General features: G+C 45.2%; 2 protein-coding genes across 3 annotated transcripts; both read left to right on the top strand.

Moving 5' to 3' along the window:
• The first annotated feature begins 55 nt into the window (after nucleotides 1-55).
• On the top strand, nucleotides 56-16,582 carry rsf1a (remodeling and spacing factor 1a). 2 transcript variants are annotated; one of them, XM_037471589.2, is made up of 18 exons: nucleotides 56-263; nucleotides 2,744-2,835; nucleotides 3,275-3,367; nucleotides 3,480-3,685; nucleotides 4,395-4,525; nucleotides 4,765-4,866; nucleotides 5,254-6,691; nucleotides 6,812-7,013; nucleotides 7,114-7,323; nucleotides 7,685-7,789; nucleotides 7,873-7,952; nucleotides 8,032-8,080; nucleotides 8,586-8,692; nucleotides 8,789-8,853; nucleotides 10,101-10,278; nucleotides 10,366-10,589; nucleotides 10,900-11,097; nucleotides 11,214-16,582. In XM_037471589.2, the coding sequence occupies exons 1-18, from the start codon at nucleotides 110-112 to the stop codon at nucleotides 12,002-12,004; spliced, it is 4,425 nt and encodes a 1,474-aa protein (XP_037327486.2). In that variant the 5' UTR covers nucleotides 56-109; the 3' UTR covers nucleotides 12,005-16,582. The 2 variants fall into 2 exon arrangements, with proteins under 2 accessions (XP_037327486.2, XP_037327477.2); XM_037471580.2 differs by having other exon boundaries at nucleotides 6,788-7,013.
• A 1,761-nt stretch (nucleotides 16,583-18,343) lies between these two features.
• On the top strand, nucleotides 18,344-22,992 carry clns1a (chloride channel, nucleotide-sensitive, 1A). Its single transcript, XM_062561282.1, is given in 7 exon segments — nucleotides 18,344-18,894; nucleotides 19,512-19,648; nucleotides 20,060-20,191; nucleotides 20,382-20,513; nucleotides 21,623-21,796; nucleotides 22,410-22,476; nucleotides 22,608-22,992. Coding segments are annotated over 7 exon segments (762 nt in total). The 5' UTR covers nucleotides 18,344-18,775; the 3' UTR covers nucleotides 22,609-22,992.
• The last annotated feature ends 590 nt before the right edge of the window (nucleotides 22,993-23,582 follow it).

The raw sequence follows: 23,582 nt of genomic DNA, 5'->3' as shown, positions 1-23,582 counted from the left end.
CTGTCCAGCTTGACACCGGTAGATGCTTCACTCCCTCCATTCATTTCATTCGCGCACAGTCGCATCCTAGCATCGAGCCCTCCCCTCCTGTTTCTCTCCGCCTGGAAAGATGGCTGCTCCGGTGGTGGCGAGAAGCTCCGGCCCGGCGCTCTGCCCGAGCTTCGCGGAGGTCTGTTCTTTTCTAGAGCGATTCGGAGCGGTTCTGGACCTGCCCGAAATGACTTTCCCGCAGATGGAGCGTTATCTGCGGGACAAGACGACAGGTGAGGCATCGGTAGTTGGCCGTGGTGTTGGTGGTGAGGCGAAGAAGTGGTTGAAGAGCTGCGACACTCGAGAGGCGAAGGAGAAGGGGCTCCACCACCATCACCATCGTGATGATGGTGATGAGGAATGCGAAAACAAAAACGTTGAGTGTGTGGCCAGGTAACGGCAGCATGGGAGCGGGGATATCAGCGAGCTGCTACGCTTTGAGGCGCATTCTGCCCCCGGGTCACCGTCAGTTTCCCCTCGGAGTAAAAACCCGTTTTTTGGTCCCAAGTTTCTGAAGAATTATTTGGACACAGAGAAAAATTTAGACTCACGTAACGCTAACGTAATACTAGTCCCCTAAAGTTAGGGGGATGGGGGAGATACATATGAGAGTAAATGTGGCTGGCTAACGTTACACAGTCGGAGTTAAGTTGGAGTCAGTGACAGATCGTCGATAATGTTGTCAAGGCTAGTATCGATCTGTTCACGCTAAACTTGGTGGGGGAGCCATGATGCAGCACTGCCTAGTGACCACACACAGCCAACCAGCTAGCTCCGGAGCGTTGTCAGGTGTAATTTTTCACCGGCCTTGCCTCGCAGCCAAGTCGGGGTCTGGAAGGAGATCAGTTCCCCTTGTGTTTGTGCCGACCGTGTGCTCACAGCGGTGATCGTTGTCTCCCTTCGATCTGCGCTATAGACCGCTGTCAAAACGGATCGACTAATGTTAGCTAAAAACAAGGGATGTTTTTTTAGCCGCTGGTAGAGGGTACTGTCAAATTCGCACATGCGCATTAGCGACTCCGGCTCCCGGCTAACTGGTTAGCATCGACGATACAACTTTTAGTCAAAGTACAGCACAGACCACTGCAGTTGTTCCATCACGTTATGGATGGTCAGAAAGAGAGGATTCACACTCGCAAATGTCGTGTGTGTAGCTTTGCGAACCATGGCAGCCATTCCTCCTTGATAGCCAGCTTGTTTTCTGATACCGTTAGGTGTGCTGCTTCTATTAGCCTCTCTACCGTCGCGTTATATAGAACCAAAGGAGACTTAACAGCAGTTATCTCGACTGCGTTTGGGTGTAATACGATAGTTCTGACATTTCATATGTCGGCATCGGTAACTGCGTTGTTTTGGTCTGGATTCTGAGTCCGTGTTGCTGTAAAAGTAACACGGAGGGAAAAGTATGGTGTCATGCAGCATAGAGAACTGGATTTCCCCTGACTCCGCGTTAGAACAATTCGATCTTTTATTTGAGTTCGGTTATGTTCCAAGGTTCATTTGTATTTATCAGGACTGCATTTTGAAGGCAGAGCAGTTGCAACAGTATCGACAGTTATTAATCCTGACCCAACTATTAACACAACTATTTACGTACACATACAAAAAAAAGTGACTGAAGGAATGGCAAGAGGTGTGTTTTGATGCCGAATGTGATTCCAGAATGAATCATGCATTCTGCAATCACACCACACTGGAAAATATCTCATGCATTTTATAGTTTCTCTGAACCATGTCAATGTCTGAAACCTTTAAAATGTTTCATCTCATCTTATTAAGGAAAAATAATTTTTCAAGATTGATTGTATGACCATTCAATTCATACCTAATTTGCAGAATAAAGTTTTGTCCAACAAGATTTTGATAGAACATTCCCTTTACGACATATATTTTACCCATGGAGGTATTTAAATCATTAGAGGAGATTCCTCTTATTTGCTTATTCTGAAACTGCACAAAAATACATATGTGGTAATCAATCACTTAAACAACTTTGGCATTCATTTTAGCTGACAACTGTGTTTTTATAAACACAGAAAATAAGCAGAATAAGCAATAACACAAGGCTGGTGTTTGATGTTTACAGACTGTAATGAGTCCCATGAAGACCAGCCGCAATTTTATTTTTAAGTAGCTTTTAGTCCACGGCTGTTTTGCATTTACACAACTATCTACACTGTGTTTAGGAGAAGAGAGGGAACATCTGGCAATTAATTTTTTACCAAAGTAGTAAACCTTTGTTTACCAAGCACTTGAGTGACCACTGTGAATCACTCGAGAAACCAGCACAATCCCAGTGCTTTTTACTATACTTTCACTACAGATTTGATTAAAAAAAATGACTCCGGAAATACATTGCACACTACTAAACACTTGTCTGTTTTAATTGTTTATCTCAAGTCGTTTGAGTTGCACTGATAGAACCGGCTCATGAGCCCCAAGAGAATACAGTAACGGAAAGAGCACATTTTACGCTCTCTATATTAATCGCTTTTACTCATTTTACTGGTTTGCCAGTGTTTAACATCATCTCAACATTTGAATTGAACAGGCGTACGGGTTAATGCATTAGTTTAGACACCAGTTTCTTATGGTAAACGAAAAACCAACCCTCCAGCTGGCTTTGAAGTTTCACTTCAGGGGACTCTGGTGGCACAAATGTTAGTTGTGGCACTTTATGAAGAGTTAATGTGTCTAATCATCCATGTTGCAGTTCCTAAACCGCTCGTGGAGCTCCATGTGAAGCTGCTCAGAAAACTGGGGAGGTCTGTGACTACTGACCGCTGGGAAAAATACCTGGCTAAGGTGAGGGCTATGTGTGTGTGTGTGTGTGTTTTGTAATGTGGTTATCTTCAGAATTCCGCTTTGACTGCACTTGACATGATTAAACAGGGCTGACCAAAGAGGTCGAGGCATTAGTAAGTCCAGCTGTCTCCGTTGGAGTTTAGAGACACTTCTCCCTGTCAGTGCTGCAGTGAACTGTGTCCCTTGGTTTGGATGGCATGCAGTTATACGTTTCTCCATGAGCTCCACCGCTGACAGTCAGATCTGGCTTCGCTGCAGCCTCTTTTTGGAAGGTCCTTTGGTCTTTGGAAACACTGCCGCCAAAATGAACAAAACATAATAAGTGCCATTCAGTAACTTTAAGTAGAATGATATTCCCACAACATATCAACATTGAGGCGGAAAATCTGTGCAAACAACCCGGTGTGCGGTGTCAACATGCAATCTCTGTTTCCTGTAGGTTTGCCAGGAGCTGAACAGCACCTGGGCATGGGAGCTGGAACAGGAGGGCTACCAGGGGATGTCCATGGAGTGCAAGTCATGCATCCTCAAAGTACACCACGCTCTGCTTTTACTCCACATACTAAGTGCACCTGAAAGACTGCATCCCCCCTGTTAACCATCCGCTTTCTTCTCTGCCCACATTTCAATCGTTCCCGCTCCAGTATCTCTGCGAGTGTCAGTTTGACGACAACCTGAAGTTCAAGACGGCGATCAACGAGGAGGACCCGGAGAAGATGCGCCTGCAGCCCATCGGCCGGGACCAGCAGGGCCTGATGTATTGGCTCCAGCTGGACCACGAGCAGAACATCCGGCTGTACACTGAAGAGCAGGACGATCTGGACGGATCCACTTGGAAGTGCATCGTCAGGTACGACTTTTCGGTTGGATGCGCGCCTCTTGTAGTGTGGCACCAGTGTCTCAGGCTGCAGTCACAGCTGGTGTTATTCTCGCTGACGTTAAAAAAGAAGTGTAGTTCTTTAAAATGTCAATCTTATTTTTCTTCAAAACTTTTTTAAAAACAATTTTGTTTGATTCTGTGCACGTTGCAAATTCACTGGCCAACCTCGTCCTAGTGTTACTGCATAATAGATTGAGTTTGGAGAATCAGACAGCACAGGAGCAAAGACAGGAACAGGGGAAACCGCTTAATGTGTTTTAGAAACCCCCCAAAAATCTTATCAGTTGATTTTTCTCGGCTACACATTTTCACCGCTTTACCTTTCAGTGAGACATTCCAAGCCTACGGGTAATGGAAGACATCATCTACGCTCTTTTAAAGTAACAACACTCGTTTGACAGGAACAGTCCCTTTTCCTCGCCAAACACAGGAGCTTTTCTACCGCTGCCTTGTTCTGTTAGTTAGTGTTATTGTGTTTGTAAGGGTTACTGCTGAAATGGCTGTGTGTGTGTGTGTGTGTGTGTGTGTGGTATGCTAAAATGGTTTAGATAGTCTGAGTATAGCATACACTTGAAGTGGTCTAGATACATACATACATACAGTCTGATCACATCATTTCTTTCAAATGTCTGTCCCTAGTGGATGCGTTTTGAGTCACTTATTCAAACTGTCTTCCCAGGACTCGTAATGACCTGGCCGAGGCTCTTGAGCTGCTGAAGTCTCAGGTTGAAGGGAAACAGAATCCGGATCAGGATCAGAACCAGAACCTCTGTGGTTCAAGAAGCAGCAGCCCTACACGGAAAGATGACGGTATGCTAAGCTTCGTGTCGATCTGAAATTGAAAAACTGAAATGTCTAATGTCACTTATGACATTGTGCCGCTGTCACCCTGCAGTAGTAATAATAGTGTATGTACAACTTAAAAAAAGGGTCTAGAGGGCTAGATTTATTTTGAAGTACTCAATTGTGGTAAAGGGATGAACTTAAAGCATACTCAACAAATCCACAACAACACTGTTTCTGTGTCCGCGTGTGTTTTGCTGACTTAGGGGATGAAGCCATTGGAAGCACCAAACCCTGCAGGACCGCCGAGGAACGCAGCGACAGAGAGACACTGCATCCTGTTAAGGAGGAGGAGCCACTGACACAAGGTACCAGGAGGATGGACATATGGAAACTACTAACTAAGTGGAAATAAATACAAAATACATTAGGCCAACGTATAAAATAAATTAGGCCAATGTATAAAATAAAATAAAAAAGCTCTATGACATGTGAGAATGAAGCCACTCTCCCTCCATGTGTTGTTGGTGTCAGAGCCTCTCTGTGTAAGCCCATCAGCGCTGTTAGCCTCTAGCTGGCAGCTCAGCCACCTGGAAGCAATAAATAGGAAAAAGGCTGTACTAGTGACTTTCTTTATGTGTGTAATAAGATTTAAAGCAACGACAATTCTTACTAGACAGCATCTGACAGATGGCTCTGGTGCTCCTCCACGTGAAGACACACTTTGAACATCTTTGATCCTTTTTATTTGGCAGCAGTGAAGCTGGAGGAGACGCTGCCCACCAAGCAGGCAAACACCGAGTTTGAGGTTAAAGAAGAGAAGGTCGACAGCAAAACGCCGCCTGTCTTCGACAACCGCGTGAGCACCATCACCACCGTCATCAAGCTGGAATCCAGGGACCCCGACGCCCCCAAAAACGCTGTGTCGGTCGTCATGGCGCCAGGCGTGACCGCCACCAAGCCGGGGGCAATCAAAGGAGGGGAGGCGGAGCGGGCGGTCGTCAGGAGCAGCCAGCAGGCCAAGATACCACTGAAGAAGAGGGAGCTTAAGATCGCGGAGAGCTACCATGGCAACCACCTGAACAACAGTAACAACAGCAACAGCAGCAGTATTATTGTTTGCAACCCATCAGTGATCCAGACCAAGGACGGCGGCAAAGAGGGCAAGTTGCCAGGCTCGTTGGCGCCCCCTGGTGGTCTGACCACCTCACAGCCGCCTCAGCAGCAGCCGTTGGTCACCGCGTCGAGGCAGGAACTGAGCAACGGGGGAGCGCTTCTCCCCTTGCCGCACAAAGAGGGACAAAATGGCGTCATAGGGGTCATAGGTCAAGTTGGCGTCGTTAGTCATGTGGGGGTCATCCGCAGCCCATCTGAGCGCCACAGAGCCCCCGGGGCTGAGCAGCGAGAACCAAACGGGCCCGGTTTGGACCAGCGGGAGCCCACTGCCGAGCAGGAAGAGAGGGAGGTCAGCCGGCAGTCGGTGCTTGTGAGGAAGGGACCTGTGGAGGGGGGGGCGGCCGGAGCAGATGCAGCCACCGGAGCTCCCCCTGCTGACGCGGCAGACCCTCAACTGGCCGAAAAACTACCGTCTCCGCCATCCTTAATATCTGATCCGCTCCCTGAAGCTGCAGGGAGAAAAGAGGTTTCCATTAGCCTGTCCCCTCTGTCTCTGTGCCTAAAGGACCCCGAAAGACAGACGACAGGACACCTGGGGGAGGAAACGACGGAAGAGCAGTCAAACAGGGGGACTAACACTCACAGTGGAGAACAGAATGAGGACGACGAGGCCAAGAGGACAAGTGAGGTTTCTGGACGCCCTTTGGCAGGGGAAGGAGCTACAGATGACCATAAAAAGAATGACAGCACTTTAGGAAAGTCAGAGGCGGACTCTGGCAGCACTTCTCTGCTTCTGGATGCCGACCAGCTGGACACAAAGGACCACCATGGAGACGGGGTTAACGGGGGGCTGGCTGCCCCGGTGAAGGAGGCTGAGCTTGGATCAGTGGAGAGGCAGGGTCCCCTGGAGGAAGCCTCCTCTGAGCTCCAGAAAGAAGGAATCCGCTTAAAGATCAAGATCCCACCCCACCGGAGAAACAAGTTAAAGGGGAAGGGGGGGAAGGAGGAGCAGAAGGACAGGGAGCAGGAGGTGAAAGACGACGGGAGGCTGCTGAGGAGATCTGCGAGGATTTGCCGGTAAGTGCGTGATAAGAGTCCAAATGCAGTGTGCACATGTCTGTCCGCTGTGTTCTGACAATGTATTCAGTCCAGTCTCTGCCTCCTTTCTTGAAGATCATCTGCTTTGCCAACCTGCAGGCCGAGCTCCAAGGCGGCTGACAGCGGGAGAAAGAAACCGCAAAAAAAACAGTCGCTGCTCGGTAGAGCGAGGGGGGAGGAGGAAGAGGAGGGAGAAGAAGATGATGATGAAGAAGAAGAAGATGATGATGACGAGGAACAGAGTTCAGCTGTGAAGAATGATGGAAAAATGGAAGCTGTCAGCCAAATAAGGAAACAGAAGGTAACTAGTTTTTCTCATCTGCCCCAGTGAGAATAAACGCATGTGACTTAAATCGTTTTTAAAAAATGTTATTGTCCGGTCATCCATCTCTCTCTCTCAGGGTAAACGGCGGCATCGGCGCCCCCGATGGTCCAACATCCGCACAAAGAGACGCAAACTGACCGAGGGGGAGGAGGCGGAAGGCAGGGGGAGGAAAGGGGGTGATGGGCAGAGCGATGGAGGGAGCGACTCAGAGGAATCGTGCAAATCAGGCGAGATTCCCAGCGAGGACGCCTGCAGTCACTGTGGCCTGCCCAACCACCCTGAACTGGTAAAAGACTTCCACATATATCAACAAAGTATTTGGGTTTCCGTATATTTGGTCTCTGTTGCTCCTGGGCTCTTTTTTGTTTTTAAATGACGTGTGCGTGGTCCTGTGCTTTGAATGAAGGGGAAATCTTGACCACCTCACACCACCGCATGCAGACTAGAGTGTATTTGTGTCGCTATAGTCAACGTTCACTTCTCCATGTACATGGGTCACTGTTAGCTGGAAAGCTCCTTTCCATCTGTAGCACCCGGGGAGGTTACTACAGTTACGTGAGCCAGTGATTCTCTGTTCGGAAGCCCAGCCGACATGAAGGCTCAGTTGTCTCCATCTCACCATGTACGATCTGCGCCCGTCTCCTCAGATCCTGCTGTGTGACTCTTGTGACAGCGGATACCACACTGCCTGTCTGCGGCCGCCCGTCATGTTGATTCCAGATGGAGAGTGGTTCTGTCCCCCCTGCCAGCATGTAAGCTTTGTGTTTCAGTGCTGCGAGCTGAATGGTGAGAGTTGTTTTCCAACATGTGTGCGTTTTTGCCTTTGTGGGTTCAGAAGCTGCTGTGTGAGAAACTGGAGGAGCAGCTGCTGAACCTGGACAGTGCTCTGAAGAAAAGAGAGCGAGCAGAGAGGAGGTACACACACACACACTGTGATCCACTTCCTGATAATAAAAAAACGTGGATTGACCCTCCTCTCTCCCCGTCTGTGCAGGAGGGAGCGGCTGGTGTACGTGGGAATCAGTGTGGAGAACATCATCCCTGTGAGTAAAAGAGTTTGATGTGTGTATATTATGAGCACACAACTTCATATTAATATGAATGAAGTTTAAAACATGGGAAATAATGTGATCCTCTTAATGCATCTCTATTTCCGTTTTCGATGTGAAAACCAGATGTTTCACTTTGATTTGCTGCCATTCTTCTCCCGGCTCTGAGGTCGAGTCTGCAGCTCAAGTATCTTATGATTGAAAATTGTCTCTCATGGCGTCTCATGTTTTAAAAAATGTTTAAGCTGGAATTTCCTTCGATGTCAAAAGGAGTCTCTGCCTCTATACCCTCACATTGCTTTGTAGTTGACCAGGTTGGATGATCTGCCCAGTCCACCCGTACACTTAACACCATTGGCACATTGTCCATCAAGTTATTGTCCATTGGCTTTTAATTAGACGGTCTCACCTTGTAAAACAGACATAAGCCAAACTTGACATCTTGGCTATCAAATAAATGATGGCTCTTATTTTGTCTCAAATGTTGTTGTTTTTTTAGGAGGGAGATCAGCCAGAAGAGGAGAAGTCGACCAAGAAGAAAGATCCCAAAAAGAGCAAAAATCTAGGGAGGAGATCAACCAGAACCAGGAAGAACATTAGCTACAGGTGGGTGTGGCTTAGAAGGGGCTGCATGTCTCACAATAAAATCAGCAAATCCTCGATGGAAAACAATCAACGAATCTGTGCACGTGTGTGTTGCAGGTTTGATGACTTTGACGATGCCATCGATGAGGCGATAGAGGAGGACATCAGAGACATCTGTGGAGGTGAGGTGGCACTTTGTTTAATTACATTACATGTCATTTAGCTGACGCTTTTATCCAAAGCGACTCACAATAAGTGCATTGAATACTTTTTAATCTTAATTAGGACCTCAACTCAAAATTATTTTAAATTATCGTTTAATGTGCTGATTATTTTATCAATGAATTGGATAAATTAAACATTAATTTCCGAACCTTCAGAGAGTTCACAAACAGGTTGCTCCTTGAACATCGTGAACTTTTAAAAACGGATGGACTGACACAAAACATGTATGCTTTACATCTGCCAAAAATATAGGCTTTTTGTTAAATAAAGTGCACAAAAAGATGTATATTTTTGTTTAAAGGGACCTGAGCACGTTTCGAAAAAATTAAAAAAAAATACAAATCAAGAACTTAACAGGACTTATTTGAACATCAGAACTTGTGCTCTACACTGCACTCACAGACGCACACACACATACCATTCTCTGTGAGTTTAAACTGTCACAGAATGGACAAACTAGCGCAAAACACACACACACGTTCACTTTTCAAGTTTATTAATTAAATTATTACCATCATTGTACCACAAGTTCAGTTACTTTGTACACATTTAAACACAGCTTAAGATGACCAAGTGCTATAAAATAACTTTAAAATGAAAGTAAAAAGGACAACACACTAATACTTTTGTCAACAGTAACCGATATGGGAGAAAGCAGAGTATGTATGTATGTATGTATTTATGTATGTATGTATGTATGTATTAGTTTGAATTAGTCATTCCAGTGAGCCTTCTTAACACCAGTGTCATGTGACAGAATGCAGCAAACCGAGCAGAGCTGTGCGGACGCTGAGGCTCATCTTGTGGTTTTCGACCCCCTGAACCCACTCAACAACTGTTAGACAACAGAGAAAAATAGGAATAACTTTAAACCTCAACATTCTATTCTCCCGGTCTGCATATTCAACCAAATGGACATGGCATTTTTTTAAATTTCCAAATTTGTTTGCCCCGGGAAGTGCAATACCTACATTTGAATCAATGGCAGGAAGACCGGCTTACTGTAGGGCCTGTTGGAGAACGTCTGTAAGGAGCAGTTACAGTCTTACAGTCCAACAATCCAACCATATTGTAATAATTTCAACCCTGATAACAGATACAAAGTTTCTAAGGATTGCTCCAGTATTCGGTCATGATCCGCCATGCCGTGGAGGTTGGAGGCATGGACAATGTTCATGGCGTCTCTGTAAACTCTCCAATTCAGGAGCAGGACGAGGCCGAGACATCGCCGCCATCCTGTCGGAGGATGGGCCGAAAGGGAGCCAGCGGCCAATCAGAAGCCAGGCGCACTCTGCCAGGAACAGGAAGAGACGGCGACTGAACGACCTGGAGAGTGACAGCACGGCGGCAGAGAGCGAAGACGAGTTCATGCTCAGCAACAGGTAACACACACACACACACTCTCACTGTCATTTTAGGAAAAGCTTTTGCTTCCTTCCGGCTCACCGCTCCTACGCCACCCCTCAAAGCTCAGAGGATGAAGATTTTGCCGCGTCGGGTCCTGATGATGACGAGGTGGAAGACGAAGAGGCGGGCAGCGTAGAAAGCGGGTCCCACCCCATGCGGGTGAGAGGGTTGCCCAAGCAGCGACCCAGCATCAAGCAACGCAGGGGCAGGAAGCGGCCGAGGCGGCGGCGGAGACGCTCCTCTGAGGAAGAGGAAGAGGAGGAGGAGGAGAGCGACGAAGAAATGGGTATGTGCACGGCAAGATGAAATCCTGCGCATCGCAGTTGATGGAGATGAAGCTTCGGAAACAGCTTCTAGATGCTTCTAGTTGGTTTACATGTAGAGTCGTTCAGGAGGATGAGATAAAAAAAATGGTATTGTTTCTATGACAACAATACCGTTTAAAGACTGCAACTAATCATCTGAAAAAGATATACATTTTAGTCTATCAAACTTCCACGGCAATGTCTTTGAATTGTATGCTTTGTCCAACCAACAACCCAACACCCACTTAGAGAAGAGTAAGTCCGAGTGATCCAATGTGTTGTCCTCTGCAGGCTCCGATCAGTACAGCGACATGACGGACAGCGATGCCGACAAGAAGAGGCGGGGCCTGAGGCGCGGCCAGCGGCAGCAGGTCAACTACCGCGAGACTTCCGAATCGTCGGACAACTCCCATGCCTCCACCAAGAAGGTCAAGGTCAAAGGCCGCGGCAGACCTCGCAAGGACCACCTCTCCAGCGACTACAGCGATGGTCGGTCGTCTGCGAGCGCGTGCACTGGTTCCTGTTCCTGTGTGATCTCTGCTGGTATCCACTCCATCTGCACATTTAAACCCTTCCTCTTTCTTCTCCTCTCTCTTTCCTTTTAGCGTCGCCCTCTACCCGAGAGACGGAGGAAGATGACGATTATGAAGATGAGGAGGAAGATGGCCAGAGGAGAAGAGGCAACAAGAGGAGAAGAGAGGAGGAAGACCTCCGGCGAGTGAGACAAAAGCGAAGGAGACACGGGGGGGAGGAAGAGGAGGAGCGTGAGCAAGGGAGGCGGCTCAAAAAGACACGCCCGGAGGAGACTGACAAAGACAGGGCGAGGAGGTTAAGGAGGGCGCAGAGGGAGGAGGAGGACCCGGAGAAGATGGGCAGGGGGAAGAGGAGAGAGATCCTCTCGCTGCAGCGCCGTAAGCGCCTCGCCCAGATGCTGAAGAAGAGGCGGCCTTCGACGGACGAAGAGTCTGAGTCGTCGGAAGATTCAGAGACCACATCGTCGTCAGAAGAGGATCGCCCGGTCCGCAAAAGACTGAACCGCATCGACTCCGATGATGATGATGACGACGAAGACGACAAGGAGGAAGAGGAGGAGGAGGAGGAGGGTGCGGGGAGGCCGGAGAAGGCAGCGGTGAAGTGTTCAGCGGTGGAGAGGAGGTCCGACAGTGACACCCAGGAAAAGGGGAGGGGCCGCAGCCTGTCTCCGTCAAACAGACATCGGACCTCCAGGGGCCCGGCAAAGCCCGGGGACGGGAGTCCCGCCGAGCGCAGCGACGGTGCGGGATCGGACGGGGACGGCAGGCACAATGGCCCCTCAAATCCAGAGGAGAAGGACGAGGTGGAAGATGAGGGCCACACAGACTCGTTAAACTCTGCCCAGAACAGTCCGCGGTCGTGATGGCTGTGTTAGTGGGAATAACGCTTGCTTCTTGTCTTTTTCATTTCTCTTTTGTAACTTTTGGGCCTTTTCACCAAACTACCATTTTGAAAAACTGGATCCCCCTCTTTCTCCGGCTTGCTCTTCCTCCTCGTTGATGTTTTGTGTTGAGAGTGCTCTCCGCCGTCACACACTGCGACCTCACAGCCACAAAACTCACAAGCTCAATTCCACACTGATCGCCACTTGTGGCCGAACAGAACCAGCCGGCCTGGACCAACAAAAAAAAAAAATCCAAAAGAAGGCCCCCCGGCATCAGGACATCATAGTTTCAGTGGACGCCGACTCACAAAGCTACACAGACTTCTCATCTCTGCCGGCTCCAAGTGTTTTCTGGGCTGAATTGGTCACAGCAATCTGGAGTACTCTAAAAAGCACTTTGTTATTCTGATAGCACTTAACAACCCAAAGCCGAGGAGGGTGTGAGTGTCAGACCGAACACCTACGATCATCTGACCTGATGGTGGGAGACGCCAAAAACCATCGCTACGACAACAACAACAACAACCACAACAAGCAAAAGCTTTCCCTCGTAGAATCTTGACATACAGATACATTTGATTTAGTCCTGGCACCCCATACCGTGGTAAGGCAGTGGGTTTTTGGTGACAATGTTGTGTTGCTCTACTGGAAGACGTACCCAGTATAGGGTCCGATCACACAAAGACGTGTCACTAATGTGTCTGCACGTCCCGCGAGGGGAAACTCCGGAGCCGTACCCGTAGACTGTAGTTAAGAAGTGCACCCAGTTGGTCGGGGGCGCTGGTTTTATTTTCGCCATTTTGGATTGTGGCCGTTTTTTTGCATGTTGTTGTTTTTGCAACACATGAACATAACGGACCGTATTTGGAAAACAGAGTAACGTAGAGACGCAGTATACTGGTCACTGGTAGCTGCAGCGATTCATCAGTGACCTAAAGCGGCCCCTGCTGGATGGTGTATTTTGTTCTACATGTACACGGTTTACTAAATGAGCATCATTCTGTATTGACGAGTTAAAACTAGATAGGTTCATGTCTGCAATGTTCAATGAGGCAGTAGAAGAGAGAAGCAGTCATTTTCTCAGACTTCAATGCAACCAAAGGAGTCGCCCCCTGTTGGTCAGTAGAGAGGATGCAGGTTTGAAGACCGCCAGGCCCTAAAATGAGAGAACCATGTTTTTGTGCGCCGTGCTTTTCTGGCGACACATCTCTGTGTGATTGGGCCCTTGTGGGCCGGGGGACAATGTCAAATTCCTCTCTGTCCCCATGTTTCCTACCTAGAGAAAAGACCTCAATTGGTTTAGTTAACAGTAAGTCTGGAGTTTGAAATGCTCCTTTATTTCTAGGGCAATGAGCATCACAAACTAATTCTGATGCTAATTCTAAGTACTCCTGGACAAGATCATGACCCCAATAAACTGATGGTGTAAAGTGGCTTCTCCCAAACAACTGACAAAAAGCTTAATAACTACCATATACTCAAAAGGACGGACACTGTTTGAACAAAAATATTTAAAGTATTATAGGATTTTTAGGATTGTTTGTCTCCCAAGGGGGCCTATATTAGTGAATCCATTAAAGTAATCCACAGGTAATCAATATTGGTGACAAATATTGGTTGTAGCCATTTTTTAAATCTACTGTTTACTTCCCGTTGGCTGCTCCAGATTCAGCCCGTGTGGAATGTTTGGTCTTGTAGATTTCAGAGGATCCAGACTTTCAAATGAATCAACGATGACATCATCAAAACGTTCATTTAACATTAAAGAAATAGGTTGTGTAAGTTTTTCCCCATAATACAGTGTATTACTTCAGTAGATGGAGTTAAGAGAAGCTGCACAAGAGCAAAGAAAGCTGTGAACGGAGCCAAATGTATTTTGGACTCCAAAGAAAACATTCTAAGTTGGCACTAAGAACATATTCCCAGTGGTATGATGCTCCTTTAGCTGTTATCGATTATCTCTTCAAATTCACACGTTGACAAAACCATTAACTTCACCTCACAGGAAACTGGAGTCGCGGGTCTACCTGTGCCTCCACTGCTTGGCCAGTCTGTGTGACCTTTAAACACACCAAAGTCACTTCACAACACCATCTAACGCACCGATGGAAAGCCTCTGTGTGGTCACGGTTCAATCCGTCCGCAGCAGTTCACGCCTACTCTTTCTCCAGACTCCACCTACATCCAAGCCCACAACCCTTCAAAGAGCTCGGCCCACATTTTGGGTCCAGGTGTTCGGTTCCAGATGTTTCCCCTCATTCGGCCCACCTGTCTGCACCACCATGTTCGCTGTAGATACTTTGCCTGTGCGCCGTTTCCCTGTAAGATACTAGATGTTCTGTTCTCTCTGTCTTCTTGTAAAATATAGTGTTCTATTTTCTATATGAAGGAGGGTAGGAGAGATGCTGCTGTGAGTGAGGTTTCTTTTCCACTGCTCGTTTTGTTTTCACATTCCTGCGGCCGTTGATGCTTTTCATTTTTCTTTGTGTGGAGTTCGTTCCCCAGGGGGAATGACCCAGGACTGCTCACGGGTAGAGCTTCTTTCACCCTGCAAGCAAAGGAGTTGGTTCGTCACATTTACAGGTCGCAGGTCCCATCACCGGGTCACTTATACATCAGATATCTCATGATTCCTCCTTTTAGACGCAGAGAGGCAGACTCCAAAGTTGCTGATAGAGCCTGGCAGATCTTTTATTTCTTTGTCAGTAAATAATAAAAAAAAAGTTCCTTTCTAGTTTAAGTGTGAAATCGATGATGTCCATACTGTTGATTCTGGATTCGTCAAACTTCATAGATTCATAGTGCTCTAAAGCGAGCAATAAACCACATTCAACCAGCGACTCGCTTGTCCTTACAGCAACATAATGGGATCCGTCAATGGATCCTTCAATCATCTTTCTACATTACATCTGAACTGTTGTTTCCTCTTCATTTGTTTAAATCCTCACACATTCAACTTGATTGTGGGTAGTTTAGCATTTTGAAATCAAAGTTATCAAAATGATGTGAAATTCTCAATATCCCTGCTAGCAATAAATTGAATACGTATCGATGGGGATGAAATCATTATCACGAAAAGAACTAAACTGAAGCAGAAAAGACTAAATGAAAAGTGATAATATTAATGTTATTCAACTACTCGATTCTAAATGAAACCTAATATTCATCAGGAGAGGCCTTTTTATTTCCTCAGAAATGTTTTTTTTCAAGGCTGTAAGTAGGAGAAAAAGTTAATCTGAATTCTAAAGTGACAGATCAGTTTGATCATTCTAAATCAGACTGCAGCTCTGGGGGACAGTCCACGTCTGACGAAACCACTAAGGATTCAAACCTTTGAAAAGATTTTTCTTTTTTCGTCATCTTACGATGGGAGAAAACTTCTGACACACAAACTCAATGTGAAAAACTTTTATACAGTAAAGAAAATTTTAGTGTGACTCCCTTTCTAGAAAGAGGTTTATGGTTCACATGTCAGATGGACATCTGACTAATGTGTGAAATATATTTTGTAACATAACATCTTGTCGGTGAAATATACAACAATTTTCAAAGGTCGACATTAAACTTGTGATGCACAAAAAGAGAAACAGTCTGAGTTTGGAATACATTTTTGTACTTCTTGTTCCATGGAGTCTGCAGTCTATTACCGTTGCCTTTGTGTACCGATCATATCATAGCGAGTGCTGATGTGCAATCTGTAAAAAGGCTGACAGCTCATAGAGGTGTTTGCCGGTGATCTGGTTTATTAGATTATGCTCTGAAACTTACTCGACAAAATGTATCCTTTGTGATAACCTTAATGAAGACACCATAATGGTTAAGAGAAAAAAAACGTATCAAGTCTTGACCTCACATTGTATTATTGGTTTACATTTAGCCATGAGGACGTCATGAAGAAAAAACTATTCAGAGATTTATCGGTTGATTTTTTTTGCATAAATATCAGATTTAGAAACAGAACAACTTCTCAGTTTGCCAAAGCGTCAAATAAGATGTAATTGTAGCTGGGATAGCTGGTCCTCTGTGTCCCCCCTCTCTTAGGCTCTAATAAATGTGGGCTATGTTCTTTTGGGTGCTTTCCTAAAGTTGAGCACCTGTTGGTCATCTGATTCACCAATTACATGAAAGGATTTTTAGATAGTTTATAATCTCATTTAAAGCTTGTGTCTAGATTTTGAACAGCCTTTTTTTAAGGAGGATACTGCAGTATCTTGATCATCACACGGGTTTAATATCATGTAAAAAAACGGACTCCCCTCTGGAGGCAGAACCAAGAATCTGTCGCCACACGTTTTTTCTCATTGGGATCTGACTGCATTTGGATATCAAGGATAGCCCCCACCCCAAAAAATAAATCATTCCACTGACCCCGGCGGGGCATCTGTGTTTGGCACTTGTGGCAGAATCTGTTGGTTTTAAAATGTTAATCCGCATTCAAACTACTGGAGGTGAATGTGGCTCCTTCCATTTCTCTGTTGTACCGTTACTGTAGTATTGCTGTAACATGAATGTTTTCTAAGTTATTAAAACCAACACCCTGGCATCTCCTCAAAAACAGATTTTGTGTCTCTGCCTTATTTTCATTCCTGAAATGATGAGTTGATAGAAAACTAGCTTTACATTAAATAGGTATTATTTGCATATACATATACACTCACCGGCCACTTTATTAGGTACCCCATGCTAGTAACGGGTTGGACCCCCTTTTGCCTTCAGAACTGCCTCAATTCTTTGTGGCATAGATTCAACAAGGTGCTGGAAGCATTCCTCAGGGAGTTTGGTCCATATTGACATGATGGCATCACACAGTTGCCGCAGATTTGTCGGCTGCACATCCATGATGCGAATCTCCTGTTCCACCACATCCCAAAGATGCTCTATTGGATTGAGATCTGGTGATTGTGGAGGCCATTTGAGTACAGCGAACTCATTGTCATGTTCAAGAAACCAGTCTGAGATGATTCCAGCTTTATGACATGGCGCATTATCCTGCTGAAAGTAGCCATCAGAAGTTGGGTACATTGTGGTCATAAAGGGATGGACATGGTCAGCAACAATACTCAGGTAGGCTGTGGCGTTGCAACGATGCTCAATTGGTACCAAGGGGCCCAAAGAGTGCCAAGAAAATATTCCCCACACCATGACACCACCACCACCAGCCTGAACCGTTGATACAAGGCAGGATGGATCCATGCTTTCATGTTGTAGACGCCAAATTCTGACCCTACCATCCGAATGTCGCAGCAGAAATCGAGACTCATCAGACCAGGCAACGTTTTTCCAATCTTCTATTGTCCAATTTCGATGAGCTTGTGCAAATTGTAGCCTCAGTTTCCTGTTCTTAGCTGAAAGGAGTGGCACCCGGTGTGGTCTTCTGCTGCTGTAGCCCATCTGCCTCAAAGTTCGACGTACTGTGCGTTCAGAGATGCTCTTATGCCCACCTTGGTTGTAACGGGTGGTTATTTGAGTCACTGTTGCCCTTCTATCAGCTCGAACCAGTCTGGCCATTCTCCTCTGACCTCTGGCATCAACAAGGCATTTCCGCCCACAGAACTGCCGCTCACTGGATGTTTTTTCTTTTTCGGACCATTCTCTGTAAACCCTAGAGATGGTTGTGCGTGAAAATCCCAGTAGATTAGCAGTTTCTGAAATACTCAGACCAGCCCTTCTGGCACCAACAATCATGCCACGTTCAAAGTCACTCAAATCACCTTTCTTCCCCATACTGATGCTCGGTTTGAACTGCAGGAGATTGTCTTGACAATGTCTACATGCCTAAATGCACTGAGTTGCCGCCATGTGATTGGCTGCTTAGAAATTAAGTGTTAACGAGCAGTTGGACAGGTGTACCTAATAAAGTGGCCGGTGAGTGTATGTAATCATTGTTCATTTTCTTATTTATATTCATGTTTATTTTCTGTTAATGTATGCATTGTATTAATTAATGCCCTAATTCAAGCTGTCAATATTAATTAGAAGTAAATATTTTGATCTATATTTGTATTAAATGGAATTAACTTTTAAACAAAAAAAAGTCGTTGAAAGTGACGTTCGGGTCCAAATACTTAAATGTTAAATGTTTGCATTTTATTTCGAATGGCTTCCCCGGAAGTCTGATGCATTGATGAAGTCTGTCGTTGCCGCTTGGTGTAAGCAGTTTGCGGAACGAAGGTATAGACAACCCTCTGGTGGTTACAATATGTAACTACAGCAAGTGGGAATACGGAAGGATCTTCTGAACAAAGGTGTAGAGGGGCTCGGAAATGGCTCATACTTTTCGTATCAAAATGGATTGTTTAATAGAATATATTTTTTATATTATAAACTAAGGTCAATCAGATACTGCTCTCCATACTCCACCCCGGTAGGTGGCAGTGTGAAACTAAAGTTAATATTGCAGTCCGTCAATAAAAACGTCGCCACGCTTTTTAAGTAGAGGTCACGTGACTCCTCTCATTTTGGCTCGTTACGTCTTGCCGCGATATTTGCGCTGTGAAGGGTCGACACTTTGCGAGCTTCAAAAACATGTCCACGGGTCCACAGAGCAGCTCATACTAGTCGTGTTAATCCCGGAGAAGAAGCGCACGTTCCGGGTCTCGGTTTATCTTCCTGCAGGTTTACCCGGGTGAAATTGGCGAACTTTTGTGGCACGAAGTAGATCGCACGTTGTGTTGTTGGCAGCGGAGTGATTCGTGTCTTCTCCCGCTGCCTCTCCAAGCGCGTCCGCGGACGTTAACGCTCGCACAGACGATGGTTTTACTGAAAAACCTCCGGCCGCCCACCGAGGGAGTGCGGCATGAGCAAGCCGAGACCTCTGTGGTGATGGACGGCCACCAGGTGGGCTGCGGCACGCTGTACATCGCAGAAACGTAAGTGACGCACGTTGCGCTTGTTATTAGCCTCATCTCATCGTTTTCAGTTTTAAGTAAGCATGTAATTGTTTGTTATTGATGTTTTGAGGAGAAATTGTGTTTAGTTTTCCTTTTGTACAGGATTAGAGCGTGCCGTAATAACTAGCCACAAAACACCGCCGCTGCCCGAGCTAACCGCTTCCGGAGTAGTCACTTTCAAAATAAAAAAAATATTTTCTTTCCATTTACAATGAAATAATCGGTTATCAGAATTCCCTCATTTAAAATGTATTTAAATAAAAGTCCTCTTTTAGTCAATGGGCAGAAATAATATTCAATTTTTCTTCCTTCCATTATTGTTCACAGCAACATTTTTACATGTTTCAGCTTTTCACGTGTGAGCTTTGTCATGTATGATATTAAGCCATAATAAATGACATCTCACCTTTTGGCTCCGGGAAATTTTAATCATAGATAAATACCTAGTTGTTGCTCTAAACAATCTGTTTATTTGGAGAAATGTTTAAAGCTTTCTAAACTATTCAAAACACGTTTTCCTTGTCAGGAAAGCTATTGAAAAAAATGTGATCTTCAACTTTTAAATGCTTTTAAAATTTTCCTCGCATAATGTGCAGACGTCTGTCGTGGTTTGATGGCTCTGGGATGGGTTTCACTCTGGAGTACCCCACCATCGGCCTGCACGCCATCTCCAGGGATGTCAGCGCTTACCCAGAGGAGCACCTGTACGTAATGGTCAACGGCAAACTCGCAGGTGAGCTTGACACAAAGTACATTTAGTGTTGTGGGGCAAATTGATGGCTTAAAAACAATATTGTTTTGTGTGTAAAACAACTGTGTGAACCTTTGTGCTGAAAAGCGCACTCTGTGTACTCGCTACAGAGAATAAATGACAAGCAACAATTTTATGAGCCGGTCCAGAGCAACGTGAACCTTTCTATTTTTACTGTCCACGCATGATTTACACATTAGAACACTCACATGGGTTCTCTTTTATCCTAACAGAAAAGGTCCAGATAGACAAAATAGTTCCAGAGTTATTACACGTTGTACTATACGTATGCCATTTTGGAACAGAGGTGAAAAACTGCCTCAGAGTGCCAGGTGTTAATGGCAAGCTTCTAACTGTGCTTCTCTCTCGTATATTCTGACCCTAATATGGTAGCTGAAAATGGGAGTGAAATGGCAGAAAGAACGGCCAATCGCGAAGACGACGACGGTAGCAGTGGTGAGAATGATGATGATGATGATGGGGCCATCACAGAGGTCCGGTTTGTGCCCAGCGACAAAGTGGCATGTGAGTGACGCCCAGTGTTAAGAGTCTGGCTGATTCGGGTTCCTTTTGCTAAAATCTGTATTGAGGCAAGATGTGTTTATTGGTAACACGGTCATGACCACATTGCAGCTCTACAAGTAAAGCCGGATTTTGAGTATGATTGGTGATTGTAATGTCATTGTGTTTGTGCATGTGTGCGTGTGTGATGCAGTGGAGTCCATGTTCTCAGCGATGTGCGAGTGCCAGGCGCTGCATCCAGACCCAGAGGATGACGATTCCGATAACGACTTCGAAGGAGAAGAGTACGACGTGGAGGAAGCCGGTGAGGAAAAGCATACATTCTGTTATCTGTTTGAGTGACAGGCCAATAGTGTCTAATGAATTTAACCTTCTATATTAATCTCAACCTCCCAGCGTGTGCATGTGTGCATGCGTGTTTTCTTTTTCTTCCTTCTCGTTTTCCTTTTGCAGAATATGTTAAGTGCCGTTGGCCTGGCTTTAATAATAAAACCTGTTCTCTTCTCTCCGTTTGTCTCCATGGTTATTGGACTCTGTGGTTGCAGAAGCAGGTAAGGCATCCAGCTTTCATCACTGCACATTAACATCATTCATTTAGGATTAGCATTTAGGTTGAATGACTGGGCCGGCAACAACGATAACATTGTGCAAAGGCGGAAATTTAAATGTATTTTCAAGTGTCCCTTTACTAATTGTTTCAGTCCCTAGTTTATTTTTTTTGGATATGTATAGTTTTTCGAAGACAAGCAACCGCTTTGTAAAAGCATGCATCGATCCAAGTAAAGAAAATTTGTTAACCCCAGACTTTCTTCGCACTTCAGCTGGATTCTCAGTGTTACGAGAGCATTTAAAATCCCCCTACACAGGCTTCAAGTAATTCACTTTGTGCCTACAGATTTAGTTTGTTTGATCAACAGATATTTCAACCAAACGCATATAAAGTATTTATTCCAATGACAACCTTTTTATCAGATGGTTCGTTAAAAGTGGTTTGGTTTGCGCCCAACAGTTGGAAAACCTCAACTTTGGCTTTTTGTCAGTCGCTATTTTCTGCATCCGTGAACTGAGGTGACATTAGAGTGACTCATCCACGCTATGTACGGCTCTGGTAGCCATAGCAACCAGTCTTTTCAAAATCTGAGGTTGGCGCATGTCTTTAACAAACTGATGGGCCTATTCAATGTTTAAAAACAGTATGGGAATATAGCGTGCTTTAATTCATAATGGAGCAAATATAGTTTTGTGATTGAAATTCCATTCATTACTGTTGTTGTTTTTATCGTTGACAACAATACATAATTTAAAACCCCATGTATAAAGTCTCTATGTAATTGTATTTTCCACTACATTTACGTGGCTTCTAAACATAAAATGTGATTTATTGTCCTCCATAAATGCTGAATAAGGAGCCTGCATCTCTCTCCTCCACCTCAGAGCACGGACACGCCGACATCCCCACCTTCTACACCAGTGACGAGGGTCTGTCGGCACTCACACAGGAGGGCCACGCCACGCTGGAGAGGCTGGAGGGCATGTTGGCCCAGTCGGTGGCTCAGCAGTACCACATGGCCGGGGTCCGAACCGAAGAGCCCAGCGCCGAATTCGAAGGTTTGAACACACACAAGAGATCATGTTGATGAGGGACTCTAATCTAAAGTTCAAAGCAGCCAAGTAGAGCGAAGAGCACGGGACGGACAGACTTTTGAGAAACGTTATCTCTGGATGGTGGCATGAGATGTGATCTTATGTTCCTAGTATTTTATTTTTATATGGCTCTGCTTCCAAATCGCTTGTCATATCCATGTCGTTCATCCCTTCCTTGTTAAAAAATAAATAAATCACATGTCCAGATGTTTAAACGTGGATGGCCCCCATCTAACTTCTTTCTTCTATGTCTCCATTTTAGTGTAGACCAACTTCCTAACAATCACACTGACCTCTGACCTCACCAGTAAATGACACAGCACCATCTAGTGGACTAAAAAAGCACAACCCCTAGCTGTCACCTTACTAATAAATTGTTTTTATTCTGTGCTAAACTGAGATTTTGTTTTATGTTTTATCTTCTTAGTAGTTTATGCTTTCACAGTCAGAGAGAGAAGATGTAGATCTGAAGGAATGCCTCAGAATGCTGGGCTTTTGGTGTCTCTTCCACATTTATGCTGTAAAACCCAGATTGAGTTTTTGGGATGATGTTAAAATAGAGTGTGCTTGGTTACAGACGGTATGGAGGTGGAGGCAGCAGAGATGGAGGCCGGTCAGTTTGAGGACGCGGATGTCGAGCACTGGTAAAAAAAAACCTGACTTTATTGTGAAATAAAAGATGATACAAAATAAGCCCAAAACATAACCTTTGTGCATGAGTGATTAGACTGAAAGCAGTCTGCTTCTATCACAAATTATATCTGACTTTCTGTAGATGGAAGGCGTCCCAGCGGCCAGTTGAAGTACTGATGCAGTGTTGCATCATGGGATTGGAGGAGAGTACAACAGCACTTCATTCAACTCCTTAGCTCTTAACCCTACTTTCTTCTCAAACCAATGTTTTCCCCCTTGTCCTTGAACGGTATCTCAATAGTCTTTTCTTGTAGCGTGCTACATTTTCCTCTCGTTGTATTTTGTTGTCTTTTTTTCTGCTCACGTTCATATCAAAGCATATGAATAGAGTATCCAGTGAAAGCTTAAATCAGCTACTGTAGACCATTAATATTCAGTCTGTTTTGTACTTAACGACCAATTTGCTTTTCCTGCAGATAAAAAACATCTTTGTATTAAACTGTCAATAAATGCATAGCTTTTGTAGCCGTTTTGGTTTTATTCTCATTAAATCAATGGTTGAAAGCCTTAACGATGTTATACAACACAATATGACCTCCCCCCCCATATATGAGGGGATGGCCTCTATATAAGGTAAATTGTCCATTGGCAAGAATCTGGCAACACGATGTAAACTACGACACAATTGAAAATGTTACCCCTTATTTTAGCACAGATTTCATAGTATTCAGACCATTATCATTACATCTATGTAATGCCATCAGAGAGCAGTGGCCTTTTCTCCCTGTTTCATCAGACCTGGCCCTGAAATCTGAGCTGTTGTCTACTACCATCTTTCCCTGTGAAATACAGCAAGGGGTCTTGAGAGGATATGGGTACCTTATGGCATCTTTCTCCCAGGTCATGCTGAACAGTGTGGGACACGAAGGCTCTATAAGGAACTCACAAACACAAAGAGCTGCTGTGTTTGTCACCTTTGGTATCTTCTTTTAACGTAGTCCATCACAGATGTTGCCCCTTCTCCCACACTCTTACTTGAGCCCCTGGAGTCTCAATAAATAGCCATTGGAATGATTCCAATCTCATTATTGTACGAGATGTGGTGAAGCTGATGTTT

Source organism: Pungitius pungitius, chromosome 3 (assembly GCF_949316345.1).
Source record: "Pungitius pungitius chromosome 3, fPunPun2.1, whole genome shotgun sequence".
Taxonomy (NCBI): Eukaryota; Metazoa; Chordata; class Actinopteri; order Perciformes; family Gasterosteidae; genus Pungitius; species Pungitius pungitius.
Note: the sequence above shows the minus strand (reverse complement) of the source record. Positions and strands in the feature narration are given on the sequence as shown.